Below are 20,531 nucleotides of genomic sequence, written 5' to 3' on the forward strand. Positions count from 1 at the left end.
GAGGGAAACAGCCGAACACCGTCATTGTAGCGAGCCAAATGGAACAGGAAAGGAAATGGCACGTAGTGGTGTGATGTCCTTCCACCACACACCGCACAGTGACTTGTGGAGTATGTGTGTAGACTTACCAGTATTAAGGCATTTATAATGATAACCAGCTTTGAATCCATTTCCCATAAAAATATGCTGTCTAATTAGCCAAGTACTGCCAGAGTACTGCTTTGAAATCGTTGCCATCATCATTGTCGTTATGGTTGTGGGAGGTATTCAGGCAATCAGCCAATGAGTAGTAGTCACGGAGCTTTTAATTATGACTGTGGAAGGTGAAGAGGGGGGGGGGGGGGGGAGGTTGTGAAAGGGCTTCATAATTTTTTTGCTGGTATTCCTGCAACTCAATTGAAATCCACATCCACGTGCCATAATACTGTAGCAGGGCCACGTAAGGAGCCAAAATAAATTGGCACAGCACAGTGAAAAAGTGGAGTACATTCTGAGACAAAAAAGACGCCACAAAGGAATTAACAGAATGGGATGCAAATCGGAATTTGCGATGTACACATATACACAAACAAATTATTAAAATTTCAAAAGAATTGGATTATTTACTGAAGAGAAAGAGCTGTGCAAATTGAGCAGTTAAATAATGCATTGAGAGGTGTGCTTGTGAGAATTGGTGTGCATTTTTCCTTTTCTGAAGAATGATTTGGCTGGAAACTTGTATGTAACAGTCTTTTTGTCATTCCTGTCTGGAACTCAATTTGTCATCTTTACGGAGAATAGCAATCTCTCCTTTTCATAATATTGTTGATATTGCAATCTATGCTTTCCATTATTTATTTTACAGTCTCTGAAACTCAAACACCATTTCTGAACTGTCAGAAAGTGATATTAATGTAGGTGAATTCTTACAGAGAAGAAAACAGCAACCAGCCATTATTAATACTGCTATTTATTTAGGTAAATAGCGCCGTTACCGGTTTCGAACTGGAAAGTTCATCATCAGATGGCTGTTCACATGATTTTCAAGATACTTTTTACATTATCGTCCGTTTTCGATTTTTATTATGAAGTATTTTTGGTGTGTTGTTGCCCTACGGTAGAAAAGCAGTGTTAGAAGTGCCCTATGTGAAAATAACTAACCTCCAAACAATGAAATACAGCGTAAATAAATATGTAAGGTTAACTGGTTATGGTACGTAACTTTACATATTTATTTACGCTGTATTTCATTGTTTGGAGGTTAGTTATTTTCACATAGGGTGCTTCTAACACTGTTTTTCTACCGTAGGGCAACAACACACCAAAAATGCTTCACCACAGTGCAATAATAAAAATCAAAAACGGGCGATAATGTAAAGTGTATCTTGAAAATCATGTGAACAGCCATCTGATGATGAACTTTCCAGTTCGAAACCAGTAACGGCGCTATTTACCTAAATAAATAGCAGTATTAATAATGGCTGGTTGCTGTTTTCTTCTCTGTAAGAATTCACCTACATTAATTGTACACAACCACTGTCTCACCATGTCAGTTTTAGACAAAATAGCAAAAAGTAATATATTTTCCAATACAAAAGAAACTACAAAAATCATAATGATGCATTTTACCAGACAGAAAACTCCCTCCAAGGTGCACTGTGGATGTCATTCCACCTAGATGTTAGTATAATATAATGTAATATTATATCTAAAAACAAAGATGATGTGACTTACCAAATGAAAGTGCTGGCAGGTCGACAGACACACAAACAAACACAAACATACACACAAAATTCAAGCTTTCGCAACAAACTGTTGCCTCATCAGGAAAGAGGCAAGGAGAGGGAAAGACGAAAGGATGTGGGTTTTAAGGCAGAGGGTAAGGAGTCATTCCAATCCCGGGAGCGGGAAGACTTACCTTAGGGGGAAAAAAGGACGGGTATACACTCGCCCACACACACACACACACACACACACACACACACACACACACACACACACACACATATCCATCCACACATATACAGACACAAGCAGACATATTAATATTTTTCCTACGTGGAATGTTTCCCTCTATTATAATAATGTAATATTATATAGAAAATACATAAACATAAACATAAGCATACTACAACAATGATAACATCTCAACAGGATCACTGGAAAATGACCACTGAAACAAACTTGTGAGTGAATGTAATCAACACAACTCAAATAAAACAATTTTTGCAGATAACCTTATACCTTTTGAAAGAATATGTCATCTTTGCTTTGTTTCGTGATACTGAGTGTCTCTGTTCCACATATTGTTTTTTAGATTCTGGTATGACATGAGCAGCTAGTAATAATTTGGCCTAAAAATTCATCTTCTTTGTTGCTGAACATCGGGTGAAACATAGCACTCAACATCCCTGCAGTTTTCTTACTCAGTAAGATGTAATTATCAATGAGCGACTGCAACTGGATACGGCATATGCAAAGAAACTTGAGGACACTCTTCCTTGCCAAATTGGGGCCATTATCGAGACTAGCCATCTTTAAACATTCCATTCCATTTTCTTATTGCAGAGCCCGTGATGTTTTCTCCAAAAAATTAAGTAATCTCGTGATGAATTTCAAACATTTTCACGTCTTTTGTGTATAAGAAATGTGTCATCCTGGCATTTTTCACTCTTGGTGGAATTCTCAATTACTTGAGGCATTCTGAATAAGCATAAATAAAGATAAATGCTGATGAGAGCTTCCATCGTATCATCGATGGGTAACCAGTAGGTGTAGAAGCTCAGCGTACATGCACAGATCACCGATCACAGCTCTGCAGTTAGCGTGTTTAAAAGTGGTACTTATTTAAAGGAGCACATCCCACATTTACATTTTCAACAGTGTGAGTCATGAGAAAACTACCTTGTAAAATAACTGTAACAAGTATTGGCTTTTGGCTTAGAGGAGCCTACTCAGCAAACAGCCTCCCAGGAGGTAAGGAAAGGGACTGGGGTGGGTGGCTTGCAGTTCAGAGGGAGGCAACCAGTTGGCCAGCTAGTAATGCAGGAGGGAAGGATGGCACGATTGTAGCTGATGGGAAGTGGCATATGCCGAAGGCAATTTGGAGGTGTGAATTGGGAGGGGTGACAGGACACAGCAAGGGGATACCATTGGGTATAGGGCATGGGGATGATGGGTTACCTGAGATTGAGGCCAGGACGATTACAGAAATGGAAGGATAACTCCCATTTGCATAGTTCAGAGAAGTTGGTGATGGAGGGGAGGATCCATACGGTTTGAGTTGTGGAGCAGCCATTGAAATTTAGTGTTTTGTGCTGCTGGGAGGTCAACTATGCTCTTGACAACAGTCTAGCAGTGTCCATTCATCCTAGTGGAGAGCTGATTGGTAGTCGTACCAACATAAAAAACTGTGCAGTGTTTGCAGTAGAGTTGGTGTGTGACATGGCTCCTTTCACAGGTGGCCCAGCATCTAATGGGGTAGGAAAAGACTGACAGGACTGGAGTAGGAGGTGTGGTCTGCCACAGGGATATGATGCCTGTGGCAAGGGGTTGAGAGGTGGGAGTGGTGTAGTGTAGTGTAGTGTAGTGTAGTGTAATGATAGACCAGCATGTTGTGTAGATTGGGTAGGTGATGGATCACCATTCTATGAGGTATGGGAAGGATCTTTGTTAGGATGTAGTGGTGGTGGGAGACATTGGGGTGTTTAAGGATATGGCATGGGATATTTCTTTCTGGACTATGTTTCGGGGGGCATTGCCTGTTTGTGAATGGCTTTGTGGTACCTCCAACATACTGGGCAAGGGAGTTCTCATCACTATCATTGCAGACACATTATCCATGAATGACTAGGCTGTGTGAGAGAGACTTTTTGGGATGGCAGCTGTCAAAATATAGGTTATGTTGGTGGTTAGTGTGTTTAACGTGGACAAAGGTGCAGATGGACCCATCGGAGAGGTGTAGATCAACGTCCAGGAAGGTGGTGCCTTGTGTAGAAGAGGATGAGGTGAAGTGGATGGGAGAAAAGGTGTTGAGGTTGTGAGGGAATGAGGATGAGGTGTCAAAAGCCCTGAATCCAGATCATGATGATATCACCAATGAGCCTGAACCAGTTTGGGGGTTTGGGAGATGTTGGAGGTTGGGAAGGTTTCCTCTAGATAAGCCATAAACTGGTTCGCATAGGAGGATGGCTTGTGAGCGTCCATGCGTATGCCGTGGTATTGTTTGTGAACCTTCTCCTCAAAGGAAAAGTAGTTGTCGGCCAGGAAATGGTTGGTAAAACGATTAAGGAATGTGGTAGTGGGTTTGGAGTCTGAAGGGGATGATAGATGTTGGTGTGTAGGGATGTGGCCTCAACAGTGACGAATAGGAATCTGGGAGATAAAGGGGTGGAGATGGTGGGAAGTCGGTGACGGAAGTGATTAGTTTCTTTGATGTGGAAAGCTAGGTTTTGAGCACTCGATTGGAGGTGTTGGTTGAGAATGGAAGTTCTTTCAGTGGAAGCACAACAGCCAGCTACACCGGGGCAACCAGATGGGTTTGTGGATTTTGGGAAGCACATAGAAAGTAGGAGTGCTGCAGGATATTGTTGGGATGAGGAGGAAGGCGGACCCAGGTGACGGGTTCTGGGAACTGCATAAAAATGTGATTAAAGAAAAAGAAATTTTATGCATATCACACAGTCTACAAGGGCGAGGCAGCGGGCGCTAAGGTAGTGTACATTAGCACTGTTTGCTGCAACAGGCAGAGGACGTGTTTTGTTGGTGCTGCACATTTTAGTGATTTTAACTGAGATAAACTCGTGCTGCAGTGTTCTTCTTCAGCACGTCAGTGTAGATGTGTGCACAGAAACACCTAAGTGAAAAACCCATGCAGTATGCATTGTTATTTATATATAAAAGCTGACTTTGGAATTCTTCTTTGTGTGAGACAGCGTGCACGAGATTTTTGTGATGATTTGAAGTTCTAAATTCACGTATTTTACTCTTTATGTTGTGTCTGCATAATCTTTCATTGATTGTATCAATACCTGTTCGTACTGTGAGACATTGTGAAATTTTGAACATTCATGAGGCTGCAATAAACAAATACTGTGGCTTAAACTTATTAGTGCTCTTTTAAAAAATTTTGAGAACAGTAGGCCTGTCTTCATTCAAAACAGTTGTCGTCTAATTTCATTGTACCGTTGCATGAGAAATAGGCTATTTTTGAGAATTTTCTGACGTTTACAAAACTATATTTTTGTAATTTACCAGTACAAGTGTTTTGGATCCGTAACTTACTTCTTGAAAATCAGTATTCGTGGTTCACAGTTCTGCCAAAGAATACATCACCCCTGAATTTCATTTTACATCAATGCTAACAAAACATGCACTTTTGAGAATTTTCAGAAGCTACCATTGTCCTTTGCATAATCAGTGAGCAATTTGTAGTGTTTAGTTACTAGCAGATATTCTAACTAACATATTGTGTTACATCTAGTTTTCCTTTAAAGAGGAGTAGCCCTGTATATTATCTGCATTTATTGTCAGTTAACTCTGTTTTAGAGTTTGCAAACAACTGTAATTAACCTCAAAACATTTTAGGAAATTAGTAATTTTTACCTCAGATTCGGTTATCCATGGACGGACAAAACAAGAAGAGGTGCAGATACGGAAAGGTGTCCGACAAGGTTGCGCACTATCCCGTTATCTTTAATGTATACATTGAAGAGGCGCTGAAAAAAAGTAAGGGAAAATTCACGGACAGGTGTAGTAATTCATGGGCAACGAATAGATATGATAAGATATGCCGATGATATAGCTGTCCTGGCTGAAAGTGAAGAAGATCTTGTAGTCCTACTGAATAGAATGAATAAAGTTATGGGTGAAGAATATAATATGAGAATTAATAAAGCAAAAACAAAAGTAATGGCATGCGACAAAGAAGATCAAGTGAAAGTCCAAGTTCATGTAGGCAATGAACTGCTTGAACAAGTTGATAAATTTACTTATCTGGGCAGTAATATTACCAGGGATGGAAGGAGTAAGGCAGAAGTGAGAAGTAGAATTGCTCAAGCAAAGGCTGCTTTTAACAAGAAGAAAAACATCTTAACATCTAAGAGCATCAGCCTTGAAATCAGGAAAAGATTTTTGAAATCATGTGTGTGGAGTGTGGCATGCTATGGGTGTGAAACATGGACTCTTGGGACAGAGGAAGACCAGAAGCTAAATTCTTTTGAAATGTGGTGCTATAGACGCATGCTGAAAATAAAATGTATCGACAAGGTCACAAACGAAGTGGTTCTGGAAAGAGCAAGTGAGAAGAGAAGCTTCTGGAGTTTCATTGTTAAAAGAAGAGTGCAATTTACAGGCCATCTTTTAAGACATAAAGGACTCCTGAACACAATCATAGAGGGATATGTCGAGGGAAAAAGACCAAGAGGAAGACCACGACTGAGGTACATGGATCAAATCGTGAAAGATGTGGGATGTAACACCTATAAAGAAATGAAGAGAAAAGCTGAAAGACGCACAGAATGGAGACAAGTTGCCATTGTAGCTGTTGCAAACCAATCCTTGGATTGACCACTACAGAAGAAGTCCTCAGATTTTTGTGTTGCTTTAATAGAAATCTTGTTTTGTGTATTTGCTTCAATTCTTATAAGGAATTAGGAAGTTTTTAGCTCAGCGGATTAAAAGATAATCAACAGTTTTTGAGAATATTTCTCGTGGAGAACAGCAGTTTTCTTAGTACTTTAAAATGAACATAAACAGTCTAAACCACAAAAAACTTTTATTTTGTTGTTTGTGGTCAGTTTTTGACCATGTTAAGACCTCATATATGATGGTAGTTGGTGGCAATTTAATGGAACAAGTGTTGCGACTCCTCTAACGTCAACAGTTGACATTAGTAGAAGAGTTGTAACACTTGCTCCGTTTTGCCACCACGGCCTGCCATCGTGGTAGGAGATCTGAAGATGGAAAAAAATTGACAAAACTGGTAACCACAAAATAAAAGTTTTTGTGGTGTTAATGTTCATTCTAAAAGATAATCAGCAGGCTTAATTTAAATTGCTTGTTCACTGCCTTGTAACACATTGCACCAGCCAAAATGCAGCCCCACTGTGAATGTTGTTCTCGAACACGGGACGAGTCGGCTGATGTTTGTAAGCAGCCGGACGTCGCCCCGACTGCTGTCAAACTGTTGGCAGCTGCTGCAAATCAGTGTGTCGGAAGAGTTCCCGAGAGTTACGTACATGTGGTACCTGCACCAGAGCTACCTCAAGTACTATCCTCTCCCGTGGATTCTGTCTCCTCTGCAGAAAGTACAGGATCTGTCATTACCAGATCACGTGACTTCAAGTGGCACGTCAGTGGTAGATCTAGGTGTCGTGTACAGGGTGCACAGGGGCCAGGGATGGCTTGGGTGTTGTACCAGTCCCTCAGACCAACACCTTTGAGGTGCTGTCTTTCACTGAAACTGGAACTGAGCCAGAGAGACTCACTTCACATGTTTTGGGGAAACCTGTTTTGTCCAGTGTCAGGAGGAGGCAAACGCAAAAGGGTAGGGGTCTATTAATCATCTGTAGTTCAAACTTATGACAAATGATGGTACGCCTTAGGGAAATGGCACCAAGGGACAGGAAAAGACGCCAAGTGCACTCACTGTGTGTGCCTGGGGACATCATTCAAACATGTTGAAGAGGAGATTCCAGCACCTATTGAGGGAATAGGGTGCAACCAACTGCAGATTGTGCTGCACATAGGAAAAAAATTATGCCTGTCAACTGGGCTCTGAAGTCATTCTTGGGTAATTCCAGCGACTGGAAGAAAAGGCTGAGAAGACCAGCCTTGGCGTGGAGTTTCAACAGAGCTCACAGTTTGCAGCATTGTCCCCAGAACTGATCACGGCCCTTTGGTTCTGAGTCAAGTGGAAGGACTGAACCAGAGACTTTGAAGGTTCTGTGACAATCTAGGCAGCAACTTCCTGACCTTGTGCCACAGGATTGAGAACTTTAGCGTCCCCCTAAATGGGTCAGTCGTGCACTACACATCAGAGGCTGCCACTTGGGCAGCTGACTGTGTGTGTGTGTGTGTGTGTGTGTGTGTGTGTGTGTGCGTGCATAAAAGGGCTTTTTAGATTGGGTGACTCTCCATCCAAACCAGATAACGATAGCTGTGGTTAATACAGAAATATCAGTGTAAGATCGAATGAAATGCCTCCCACAGGTGAGAATATTAAAATCCTTGTGGTAAACTGCCAAAACATTCGCAACATGTTACCAGAGTTTGAAGTGCTCGTGAAAGTATTTGTCGCAGTTGACAAGAAAAACAAATCCACTGAGGTAGAAATTTAAGCTGCTTGTGAGTGTTTGGGCAGGACTCAGTATTGGGGGTGAGCATAAAGTGATAATTAGATCCTTCTATTGTCCACCAGACTAATCTCCTAATCCAGAATGAGATTTTCACTCTGCAGCGGAGTGTGCGCTGATATGAAACTTCCTGGCAGATTAAAACTGTGTGCCCGACCGAGACTCGAACTCGGGACCTTTGCCTTTCGCGGGCAAGTGCTCTACCAACTGAGCTACCGAAGCACGACTCACGCCCGGTACCCACAGCTTCACTTCTGCCAGTACCAAGTTTGGAAGGTAGGAGACGAGGTACTGGCAGAAGTGAAGCTGTGGGTACCGGGCGTGAGTCGTGCTTCGGTAGCTCAGTTGGTAGAGCACTTGCCCGCGAAAGGCAAAGGTCCCGAGTTCGAGTCTCGGTCGGGCACACAGTTTTAATCTGCCAGGAAGTTTAATCTCCTAATGTATCTGAAAACTTTAGAGAAAACTCAGTTCGTTTGTAAGTAAGTTCCTCAGTCATGCTGTAGTCATTGGTGGGGGTGTTAATCATTCAACAATTAATTCAGAAAATTACAGTTTTGTTAATGGTGTGCGTGATAAGATATCCTGTGCATTACAAAATATGTTCTCTGAAAACTATCTAGAACAGATAACTAGGAACCCCACTCATGATGGAAATATATTGGATCTGATGCCAACAAATAGACCTGACCTTTTTGAGCATGTCTCCATCGAAAATGATATCAGTGACCATAATGCAGTTGTGGCAACAATGATTACCAAAACACAATGGACAACTAAAACAAGCAGAAAGATAGGTTTTCAGTAAACTAGATTTAAAAAAATCATTAGTGTCCTATCTCACTGAGGAACTTGAAACTTTCACCACAGATGAGGAGCAGATAAAAGACCTATGGTTCAACTTAATAGTTGACCATGCATTGGATAGATATTTATCCAGTAGAGGAGTCCATAATGAGATGGCACCTCCACTGCATACAGTCACTGTAAAGAAAGTTCTAAAGAAAAGGAGATTACTGTGTAATTGGTATAAAACCAAGCACAAAGCTATAGATAGAGAGATGCTGAATGAAGCATGTTTGGCTATCGGGAGAGCAATGCGTGATGCCTTTGATGACTACCGTAGCTTAATATTGTCAAATTACAGAACGTAAAGAAATTCAGAATGTATGTAAAGGCTGTTAGTGGCACCAAAGTTAGTGTCCAGTTCCTAGATAGTGAAATAAGGACTGAAATTGAGGGTAGCAGAGCAAAAGTTGAAGTGCTTAACTCTGTTTTCAAATGTTCCTTTACAAAGGAAAATCCAGGAGAATTGCCCCAATTTAATCCTTGTACCACTGAAAAGATAAATAAAATAAGTTTTGGTGTCAGTGGCGTTGAGAAACAGTTGTAATTGAACAGAGCTGCAGGGCCTGATAGAATCCCTGTTAGATTCCAAACTGAATTTGCGGCTGACGTAGCCCCTCTGATAAGTATAATCTATCACAGAATCCTTGACTGAAAAACCGTGCCCAGTTCTTGGAAAAAAGCACGTCACACGAGTCTTCAAGAAGGGTGGTGGAAGTGATCCGCAAAACTACTATGCAGTATCCGTGACACTGATCTGTTGTAGAATCTTAGAAAATATTCTAAGCTCAAACCGAATGAATTATCTTGAACAGAATGACCGCCTCAGTGCCAACCGGCATGGATTTCGAGAACATTGATCATGTGAAACCCAACTCTCACTTTTTCCACATGATGTTCTGAAAGGTTTGGAGCGAGGCAGTAAGGTAGATGCAGTCTTTCTTAATTTGTGAAAAGAATTTGGTTTTGTACATCTATGCTTATTGTCAAAAGTAAGATCACATGGGTCAGCAAGTGAAATTTGTGACTGGATTGAGCACTTTCTGGTAGGGAAGATGCAGCATGTTACGTCAAATGGAGAGTCATCGTCAGATGTAGAAGTGACTCAGGTGTGCCCCATGGAATGATCACGTAAGTTCAGTCGTGGGTAAAGCAAGATGTCTACTTATCTTTATTGGTAGAAGACGGGGTAAGTCCAATCAGTCCACAGTTGCTTACAAATCCCTCATGCGGCCAGTTCTAGAATACTGCTGAAGTGTGTGGTACCTGTACCAAATAGATCTAACAGGGGATATTGAACACATACGGAAAAGGGTAGCACAAATGGTCATAGGTTTGTTTGACCTGTGAGAGAGTCTCACAGAGATACTGAAGGAACTGAACATAAACTATCGTGAGAAAGTCTGTTAACAGAGTTTCAAGAACCGGCTTTAAATCCTGACTCTAGGAATATATTACAACCCCGTACTTATCTCTCACATAGGGATTGGGAGGAAAAGATTGGAATAACTACTGCACACACAGAGGCATTCAAACAGTCATTCTTCCAGCGCTCCATATGTAAATGGAACGGGAAGAAACCCTAATAACTGGTGGAGTGGGGCATACACTCTGCCATGCACCTGATGATGGTTTGCAGAGTATGAATGTAGATGTAGACCTACATTAAATGTGCTCTATCTCGGAAACCATTTAGAATAGGGCATATGTCCATATGAAAGTTTTTCTCCAAGTTTGTGTTAATATTATATCCCTGAATATGGTCCATTTTCCTGTGGCAGGCTGTATATGTCTTAAGTGTTTAGGAAGCCTCTTCCTATTTTTTATTCTTTGAGTATTAGTTAACATCGATTAGAGTGTTGCCACGGTTGTTACAGGCACTGTGTCCGCTCTGGGATAAGTAGTGATCTGAGCTGCAGTGGATACTGGGGGTGCAGAAGAGGAATGGGGCAGGTGGGGGGATGGTAGCAGGATAGTGCTGGGTGAAGATGCTGTAGTGCTACCTGTGGGAGCATGCTGGGATGTGGTGGTAGCAAGATGCTGGTTTTCTAGATACAACATCGATAGGCTTATGTCTGAGGGGTTGCTGCGCCCAGATAAAACTGAGTGTGAGTGTACCATCATAATAATATCATCATCTGACAAGGGAGTTTGTCCAAACACTAACATTCAAAAGCCTACTTTTAAATGCGCTTGTTCACCGCTCAATGCATCCCTTATAGAGTGAGAATTATGTTACTGCATCCTGATTTTTCTGTTGTATGATTTGGTCTGGAGTATAGTTTTATACGGAAGTGATATGGGGACAACAGTTAATGCAGACAAGTTGGTAAGCTCCTATGGGACCAAGAATGCAGACTAGAGGACAGGAGAACTGAAACTATTGAAATGCTGTGTTAGAATAGGACACTGAAGAAAAATGTATCACTAATGAAGGGGTGCTGAAATAAATTGTTGAAAAGAGAAAGTTGTAACGCATCTTGAGTAAAAGAAGGGGACAGTTGACAGGTGACATGTCTCCAGACTGAAGACCACAACAGCAGCACTATGTTACACCTGGATGCCTGCCATTCCCAGACAGTGTGCTAAGCTGTACATATATGCCTTTATGGATGGACCAGAAGCTTTAACTTGTCGGTTATTTGGTCGATCAGGCAGGTGGTTGGTCAGTTATTTGATATGTGGAAAATACACATACATACACACACACACACACACACACACACAGTGTAACTCCAAAACATTTATACGTTGGAATATAGTATGTGATAATTGATGAAACATGTAAACTTACAGTGGTCTTTTGTTGCAGGTGTTGGTCATGTCATCGCAGGTGGTCCTCAACGTGTTGCAGCATGGCTATCTTGATGCCAAAAAGTTGCAAGTAATTGTTTTCGATGAGTGTCATCGGGCTGTGAACGATCAGCCTATGAAGAAGGTAACTTTTTACACCGTGCAGTACAGGTTTTCGTGGCCGGTCTTTACATCCTTCGTAACATTGGGTCTCTGTGTACTGGACTGTGGTCTAACTAGGAAACATCACCTACTTGACTTCATATTTTAAGGAGGAAAAAGCATACTTGCAAGATAACAGCCCCAGCGATCTGCCCTGCACGAAAATTTGGGTTGTAATTGTGCCACACAGAGGCCAAACTGATTAACTCCATTTTTTAAATAATTTTTCTACCTTTTGGTTACAAAAACGTCACAAACATGTATATTCCAGTGGCCAAAATGTGTAACTCCATTAATTAATTCTTACTCCAGTGGGTGACAGTACTTTCCTTGGCAACTGAGTATTTTGTTACAGCTTTTGGATGCATTTGAGTCTTCGTATGTAATCTAAGTATTCCATTTGCCTTCCTTAATGGTGATTTTACTTGATTGTCCCATTTCATATTGCTCTTATTTTTACCCCTAAATACTTACATGTAAAGCTAACAATGTCAAATGCATAATGTGTACAAAACTTGGTTACCACGATTTCAATAACATCAAAAGGTGTATGTTTTTACGGCCAGAAACAGAAGATTCTCAGGGGCACAAGAAGAAGCTACATGCCTGAAAAAGCATATAACTAACAACACAAAAGACCACAACCATATTCTGACGTACTCAGATTCATGAAAGGGTCAGAATTGAAACATAAAAGGCGTGTACAATTATGAATCTCTACAAATCTCTGGAGCCAAAGCAGATATTACTGACTGAAAATGTGCTTTTTGTAATACAGCCAACTGGTTGCAACAAGATTTGACTTTAATCTGTGTTTCGCACCAACTATGGGTGTCTTCGTCGGAAAATTCAGACAGTAACATGTAGTAAGAGACGAGCAGACTTACGAGTCATATGATTTACAGTTAGTCTTATGCCACCTCCAGTGCCTTTTTCTCTTACAGTTCTTGACAGCGTATAGTGTGCTACACCGTGTAGCAGTAATTTTACTGACAATTACCAATTTTATGGAAGTTCCAATGTCTATAACTGTTTTATGGTTTAAATATAACCTACTTGTGTAGTCTGTTATATAAGAAAGGCATGTTGCTTGTAAATCAGTTTATCTATATCTACACGTAATTGTTTGGATTTTCTCATGAAGACACCCATAGTCGGAGTCAAAACCAGGTTAAACTAAACTCTCCTTGCAAGTGGTTGGCTGTATTATATTAATCATATTCTTGTATGGTTACCATCTCACAGCCGCATTTAAAATTATAAGATTTAAAAATATTTAATACATGGACACAGCTATCTGCCATATGACTCTATCTTCAGTGTAATTGAATGTAAAGCGAGGAGGACACAAAACATCATCTTACCTGGAAACTGGAGTACATTTAAATTCATTGCTCTGTAGTAGGTTAAATGAAACATAACGATTTTTGTGTACAGAGACTATTAAGATGCCACAACAAACTTCAAGAAGATAACCGATGGCTTACCAGCAAATTGGTTTGATTTATGATTGGTTGGATTGGAGAGCTTACTGTCATATGCTGTACTGAACAAGACCACTTTTTGTGAAGATTTTCTGTTCCTTATGGTGAATTTAACAAAATGTGCAGTAAGTCGCCAACCTGAATTTGTCAATGTAAACCGAGATACCCTATACTTGAGAATTCGTCCCATCGGCAAGCAAAAGATGGCAGATCTCGTGTCCATCCTAAAGTATGTTCCTCCTGTGAACCACGACTACTACAAGCCGCTAATGACCACTCTTGGGGAACACAATGTTAAATTTCAGAGAAATGTGACATCATTTTTTTCTGATGATTAACTACATTGGAAATTAAAGTGAAATAGAAAGTGAACTCTTTTAGTGACAGCGTGACTAATTCCTGCAAAAATGCTAAGTTTCGGTGATTATCTGCATTGTGTTTTCATCAGATTTGTACATAACAGAAAATTGGAATTACCCTAGTAGTGTTACGATAAATAGAAATTTGAGTTATGATTGAGTTGAATTTTCAATATCCATTTAACTTTGATCTCTGTTTCCTCAGTCTCTGTTGCAGTGGAATCAATCAGTTTGACACAATTCTGATAGTATGCAGTTATGACCTTCTGAACACACAATTTTTAATGTACAATGGCATCGGTTGCCACTCGCTCCGTCCCACTGCAGCCGCTTGACACCCGTGTGTGAAGTACTGTACAGTGGAGCGAGTAAGAGGTTTTTTTAACTACTGTATTGACATTGGTAACGTGCTGTGTTCATTGTGTCAAAGTGCACGGTTTCTAAGCGGTAGTTAATATGGAGATCTCTTTCCTCTGAGCTTTTTTATGTCGCAATTCGCGAATGCCGTGTCGGTGATTGAGTCTTTAAAGAAGTAGCGCAGTGCCATTTAATTATTAACATTGCTGTTGTGTGTTATTTCCTTTGCATTTTAAAGGTGGCACTGAGGTACATTTTGCAGGAGATGCACTATTCTTCAACGTAATGGATGTGCTTGAATTGTAAATCGGAAATCATTAATTTCATTTCTTAATAATTCTTTAGTTGCTTAGGTTTATTCATTTTCATTTTGAGGCTTATACAGGGTTGTCAGAAACAGTATGAAAAGCTTGTAAAGGTGATGCGCGTAGGTAGAGTTTAGAAAAAAAATTGATGTGTTGCACTGTTTCTGAGTTAATTAGGATCGAAGTTAGCCAGTTAGTCCATTGTGCGCACAAATCCGAGCAGCCTGCCAGAGACAGTGACGCCGAATGTGTACTTCATTCAGTTTCCTAAAACCGAACAAGAGAGCGATACAAAAATTGGTTGTCGGATGGTGGTAAGGTTCGAACCGAGCTCTATGTGGAGCAGTCTTGTACGCTGTCACCCACACTGTGAGAACAACTCGTACTAATTGTATCTGGCATGCCGCTCGAATTTGCATACGCCATGGCCTGATTGGCCAACTGCTATGCTAATTATCTCTGAAATGGCACAACGTTGCAAATTTTTTTCCTAGGAATCATTCCTCTTCACAACCCAATCCTACAGCAGCTTTACAAGCATTTCAGACTGTTTGTGACATCGTTTATATAGCTACAGGATATTAGTACAAGACTACTGTTAAAATAATATCGAAAGTGTATGTGCAAGTGGTTGGTGTAGGGCATACTCAGAGTACTAATTTTCATGTAGAGTGTGTTCTCAAACAAGATTTCAAAACATGATGGGTTGGTGGATATTTACACCTCCGCCTGGTGGGTGGATATTCTCACCTCCGTCTCCATGCTTTTCCCTCACGTTCGACATCCCACAACTAGTAAGCGTTTGGTTTTCGCTCTGCTGTACCGTACGTCACACCCCAGAATAAGGCAACTGCAGTGTGAGTGGTAAACAGTGTGCATGGAAGTTTAAAGAATATCATAACTGTGTACTGCGAGAATTGTGCCCAAATTTCCAATTGATGGGGCTGATACTTGCAACTGTGCTTTTTTTCCCTCCATAAAATATGAAGTAAAGATGGTGCAGATTCCTTGTAAGGTACATTTTTGTGCGTAATGTTGCATATCTTACTGTGGGAGACTCAATCTCATGATATGGGGATCTGTTTAGTTGGTCCCCCCATATAAACATGATCAGCTTACTGAAATTGCTAAACAATTCAACAGTTTCTGCATCCCAAAACTTAAGTCACCAATTTTTTATAACTGATTTATTGAAGCCGACAAATACATACGTTTTACCCACAAAGACCTGGGGCTAGGGTGCATAAAAATGACTGATATACACTTTTTGAAAAAATTTCATGAAGATAGAGCACTTAAAACTGCCAATAATGTTTGGCATGTGCAAGAATAAAGTACCATTCACCTTTAACCATCAATAAATAAAAATAAATGTTTAAGATTTTTCACACACATTGTGCCAAAATTTACGTCGGCTAATCTCTTATCGACTTAAGTGTGGCTGGCAGCAGTAGAGAGCTTGCCTCTCTTTGCATGTACTCAGTAAAACATCCACCGTGGGACATAAAATTGCTCAAGTGTGCATCTAAATGGCAATAAAGGATACATTACAACAAAAATAAAGATGGAGGCACTACATAAAATCTTGGAAGTGAATGGAAAGAGTTATGTTGCAGCCAGGGGAGGTGTGATATATTACACAATGAAATATAAAACTGCTAACACACACATTGACTATATTAATAAGGCCGGTATTACACTATCATATTTCTTTGTCAAAGCTGATATGTCAAATATTTATATTAAAGAAATTTGATGATGTAATAGGGAACTTTGTCAAATCTCGCCTGTCGTCAAATAAGTAAGATCAAATCTAAGGCCTCACCATAGATTTTATCACAGAAGTTGTTCGTCATCTGTTCACATCAATGTGAAATGTAACCGTTTTGAGTGCTGGCATCGCTACAGCTATTTGACATCTCTGTAGTGTGTTTGTAAACATGGCTTCAAAGTTGGTTTGTTCCTTTGACATTTTTTTAATAATCTGGCTACTACTAGAGTGGGGGGTGAGCAAGGGGCACTGTGCATGCTGTTAATTGTGTGTTGATGGGCAGGGGGAATATGCTGCAGGTGACTTCATATTCACAGTCACAGCTACAGCCATCCACCTCTACATCTGGAAACAACCATGCAGCTTTTCAGCAAGCCGGAATAGAGGACGTGGTCACACACTATAGTAAAAATTCTTTCTTAGCTTTCCAACCTACTTTGTGTATTTTTCAGCTCTGGATGCCACAAGTTAAAAAGCACTTCATCTGTTTCGTACTTTTTATTAACCTTGTAGTTGTTGGAACACTAATTCTATTAATTAAATTATTCAAAATTAAAAATAGTTCTTTTTGCCCATATAGTGTACTAAACACTTATTTACCATCACATATTTCCCCTTCAGTGCTTTATAAATCGCTTCACGTGTTTTTGGAATTATTTTGGTTAATGTGATATTCGAGCACTGTGTTATAAACTAGAGTAGCTCTCTCATGTATCAACAAATCGCTGTGTCACAGTTTGCCTGTCTTCTGCACATAAAGCAGTTCTCAACAGAGTATTCTGTTTTGTAATATGAGAAGCAACTTCACTGAGCAAATACTGAAATACACTCTCACCTTGCTAAGTTACGTATATATTAAGACTTGACTTCCTCCACTTGCAGCTCTTGTAACAAATTTTACCGAATGCTTTTATTATGTCAACGTAATACCTTGGGCTTCATCGAAGTATATTTCCTTCTTTTTTCGCTGCCTTTCTTCCAAATACACGCAAAATTCAATTGTGGTACTAGCAACTGCAGCATATAACAAGAAGTTCTCGTCCACCATCTTGAAATTTGACAAAATGTATGAAAACAGTGTAATGCACCTTTTCAGCGCCATAGCAAAGATCTTCATCAAAGAAATTAGACGAATATTTGATTGTATTTCTTTTTCAAAGAAATGTGATAGTTTAATACCAGACTAACCAAAAATATAGACACTACGTAACAATACAAACATAGGTTATGATACATTTAAAGAAATTAACCATATGATATAAAATAAGATATAAATGTGTAAGTAGATAAATACTTGACATTGTACAATGTAATGTATACATCCAGGTATTTGCTCACTGGGTAGATACAGTGATACATTAAACATATTTGTTGGAATTGTTTAAAGGACTTTGTCTTACGAATAGCTTTTACTTTCACAGAGAGTTTATGAAAGCTCAAGCTTTTGTGTTATGGACTCTTCTTACGTGCTACGATATTTCTTTTGGTTGTGTGAAATTTTTTGTTGAGTCTAGTGTTGTGGTCACTTACTTCATGGTTCTTCTGCAGAATTTTGTAGTTAATTGTTACATTTCCTTCGAAAAATAGAATGGTTTCTCTTAAATAAATGTGTGGAAGCCAGCCATATGCGTTATGCAATTTTCACATTTTTCAATCCATTCCTGAAGAGAAAATGCCTTTAAATATGTGGTCAGCTGGGTATCTATGTGTGAATGGTGCTGTCACATTTATTACTTGGATAGGAGTAATTTGTATGTGTGTGACTAATTGGTCATGTGCTGGAAATGAGTGGCACAATATGGGTTTTCTGTTGTGAAAAATGCGTTGCCATTCTTTTTCTAGGCACCTGCAGTGTGTAATTCAGGGCTGCTATAAATGATTCATTCATTTTCAAAGCTCTATATTTTAGAAAGTATCGCATGTGCAAATATGATCAACGCACGAATAAAATCGTAAACCCACCAATTTTGCATTTTTCACTCTACAAATGTTCTATGAGTGCCCCTCTGGTCACAGAACAAATGTACAAGTGATGATCAAATTTGTTCCATACGTTATGCAGCAGCATCCTGTCAATAGTGTGGAGAGCCAAGGGAAAAGACCCACATCCTACTCATTACTGCGCTCCGTCTAGTGATGCGGAAGTTCATTGTTTAGGTAGGGATGAACATCAGTGCTCCAGTGAGGGGATACTCCATCTGAAGGTGAAATTCTTGAAATCTGCAGCCATTGTGGAAACAACCACAACTATAACATATCGAGGTTAGAGGTACCCGTCACAGTTTTCTCACAGAAGGGGAACCACCCGTACAGCTCCGCCTGCGACATTACACAGTAATCGTTAACCTTCGGCAAATCTCATTTGCACGCCATAACTGCACGAGGCTTTTCAGTGCTCCACACACTCATATTGTGGCGATTGATCTCATTGAATGTCAGCTCGGAGGTGAAATGTGCATACTGGAATGCTTCCTGCATGGTGACGCAAAACTGAAGTTGTGAGCTGTACTCTTTTAGTTGTTACTGTTGCACAAGCTGCAGACGATACAGTTTGAACTGTAACTACCGTCGCAAAATCTCCCACACAGTTTGCTGCAATATTCCAAGTTTGTGGCTTGTGCAGACCATTGATGTTTTTTGGACTGCATGTGAAACTTTCCGCCACCCACTAAAATGGATGACTGGTTTCTTTCCTGTTTACTGACACAACCATTCTTCCTGAATTGTCGGTACCGACACAAAGCTCCGTTTACATGACAGTTTTTTCCCTTATTCCTTCTGAATGAATATTGCACTCATATTATAGATAAACACATTATATATTCCAATATATATACACACACACACACACACACACACACACACACACACACACACACACACACACACACACACACACACATTCTTCTCACACTTTGTTGCCATTATGTCAAAACACTGCATTCATAAAGCCAACTGATGCACACGATGCAAACTTGATGAGTCTACGGTTTTATTCATACATCTATAATATTTGTATGTGTAATACTTTGAAAAATACAGAACTTTGAAAACAAGTGAAACACCATAGATCATGTAAAACATAAATGTGAATTTAAAACTATCATCCTGCACGCACATCTGCGATTACACATGACATTTGAATCCAGCCTGATTAAAAGTTTTCCACCGTTTTTCAAAATTGATAACGTTGAATGTCGGATGGTTTCTTTGGAAAACACCATAGGCAACTTCCTTCATCATTGTCCTGTGGGAATCTGTGTTCTGTCTCTAAAGGAATCGTATCAGTGAGATGTTCAACCCTCCTCCCACTGCCCCTTGTCTTTTTATTTTTTCTAGAGTAAAAAAAAGCACCTTTTGGAAGAGAGTACCACTCTTCATTATCATACATCAATAGAATCCTGAATATGTACCTTAATTTTTTGTATTTCAAATGCAGTGGCTCAGGAAGTATAGATCTTACACTGCTTCCCAGATTTAATACATAATCATCATACAGAAAATGGAAGATGCAGTGTAGAAGGAGTGCTCATACAGTTTTGTCACCTTGACAAAATCCAAACTGCAACTGTGAAAAGGAGCAATGACAACAATAGTTCTTTACGTATTCATCATTCCATGCGGTACGTGACGGATGACTTGGTGGAGACCTTGGTTGTAGAAGTCTGCATTTTGACTGCCCAAAAAAAAATTTTTTGCCTTAAAAATGACTTCTTCAGTCTATACATTCCTTCCACACCCATTTCTTTAGCAAAGTTAAGATGAATGAGTCACAAACATAAAGCTTTCAGCTACAACCTTCACAAAGTGTTTCTTCCATAAGCAAGGTTTCTTCATAGTCACTTTTCTTTTACCTATGTTTGTCTGTCCACTTTCTGTGTTTGCCTTTTTTAGAACTGGCTGCTATGATGTTTAATCAACCTCTCCCCGGAGTCCATTTCTCTCCTCACCCCTACCACTCCCCACACTCTTACCTTCTACATCCTTCCTAAGGTCCATAAACCTAACCACCCAGGATGCCCCATTGTGACCAGTTACTGAGAGAATCCCTGCTCTCCTAGTAACCTATTACCTGGAACCTACCCTCCTGTATAAAAGATATCAATCATTTCCTCCATCAACTC

The 20,531-nt window shown here is 40.0% G+C and overlaps 1 protein-coding gene across 3 annotated transcripts in view; it reads left to right on the forward strand.

Moving 5' to 3' along the window:
* The window catches only part of LOC126210275 (endoribonuclease Dicer-like), a 334,521-nt gene that overhangs the window by 82,025 nt on the left and 231,965 nt on the right, over positions 1-20,531 (forward strand). For all 3 annotated transcript variants that reach the window (XM_049939469.1, XM_049939471.1, XM_049939470.1), the window contains one exon: positions 11,989-12,114. In XM_049939469.1, the coding sequence (XP_049795426.1) occupies positions 11,989-12,114 (126 nt within the window). The remainder of the gene's footprint in view (positions 1-11,988; positions 12,115-20,531) is intronic.

The sequence above is a fragment of the Schistocerca nitens genome, chromosome 10 (assembly GCF_023898315.1).
Source record: "Schistocerca nitens isolate TAMUIC-IGC-003100 chromosome 10, iqSchNite1.1, whole genome shotgun sequence".
Taxonomy (NCBI): domain Eukaryota; kingdom Metazoa; phylum Arthropoda; class Insecta; order Orthoptera; family Acrididae; genus Schistocerca; species Schistocerca nitens.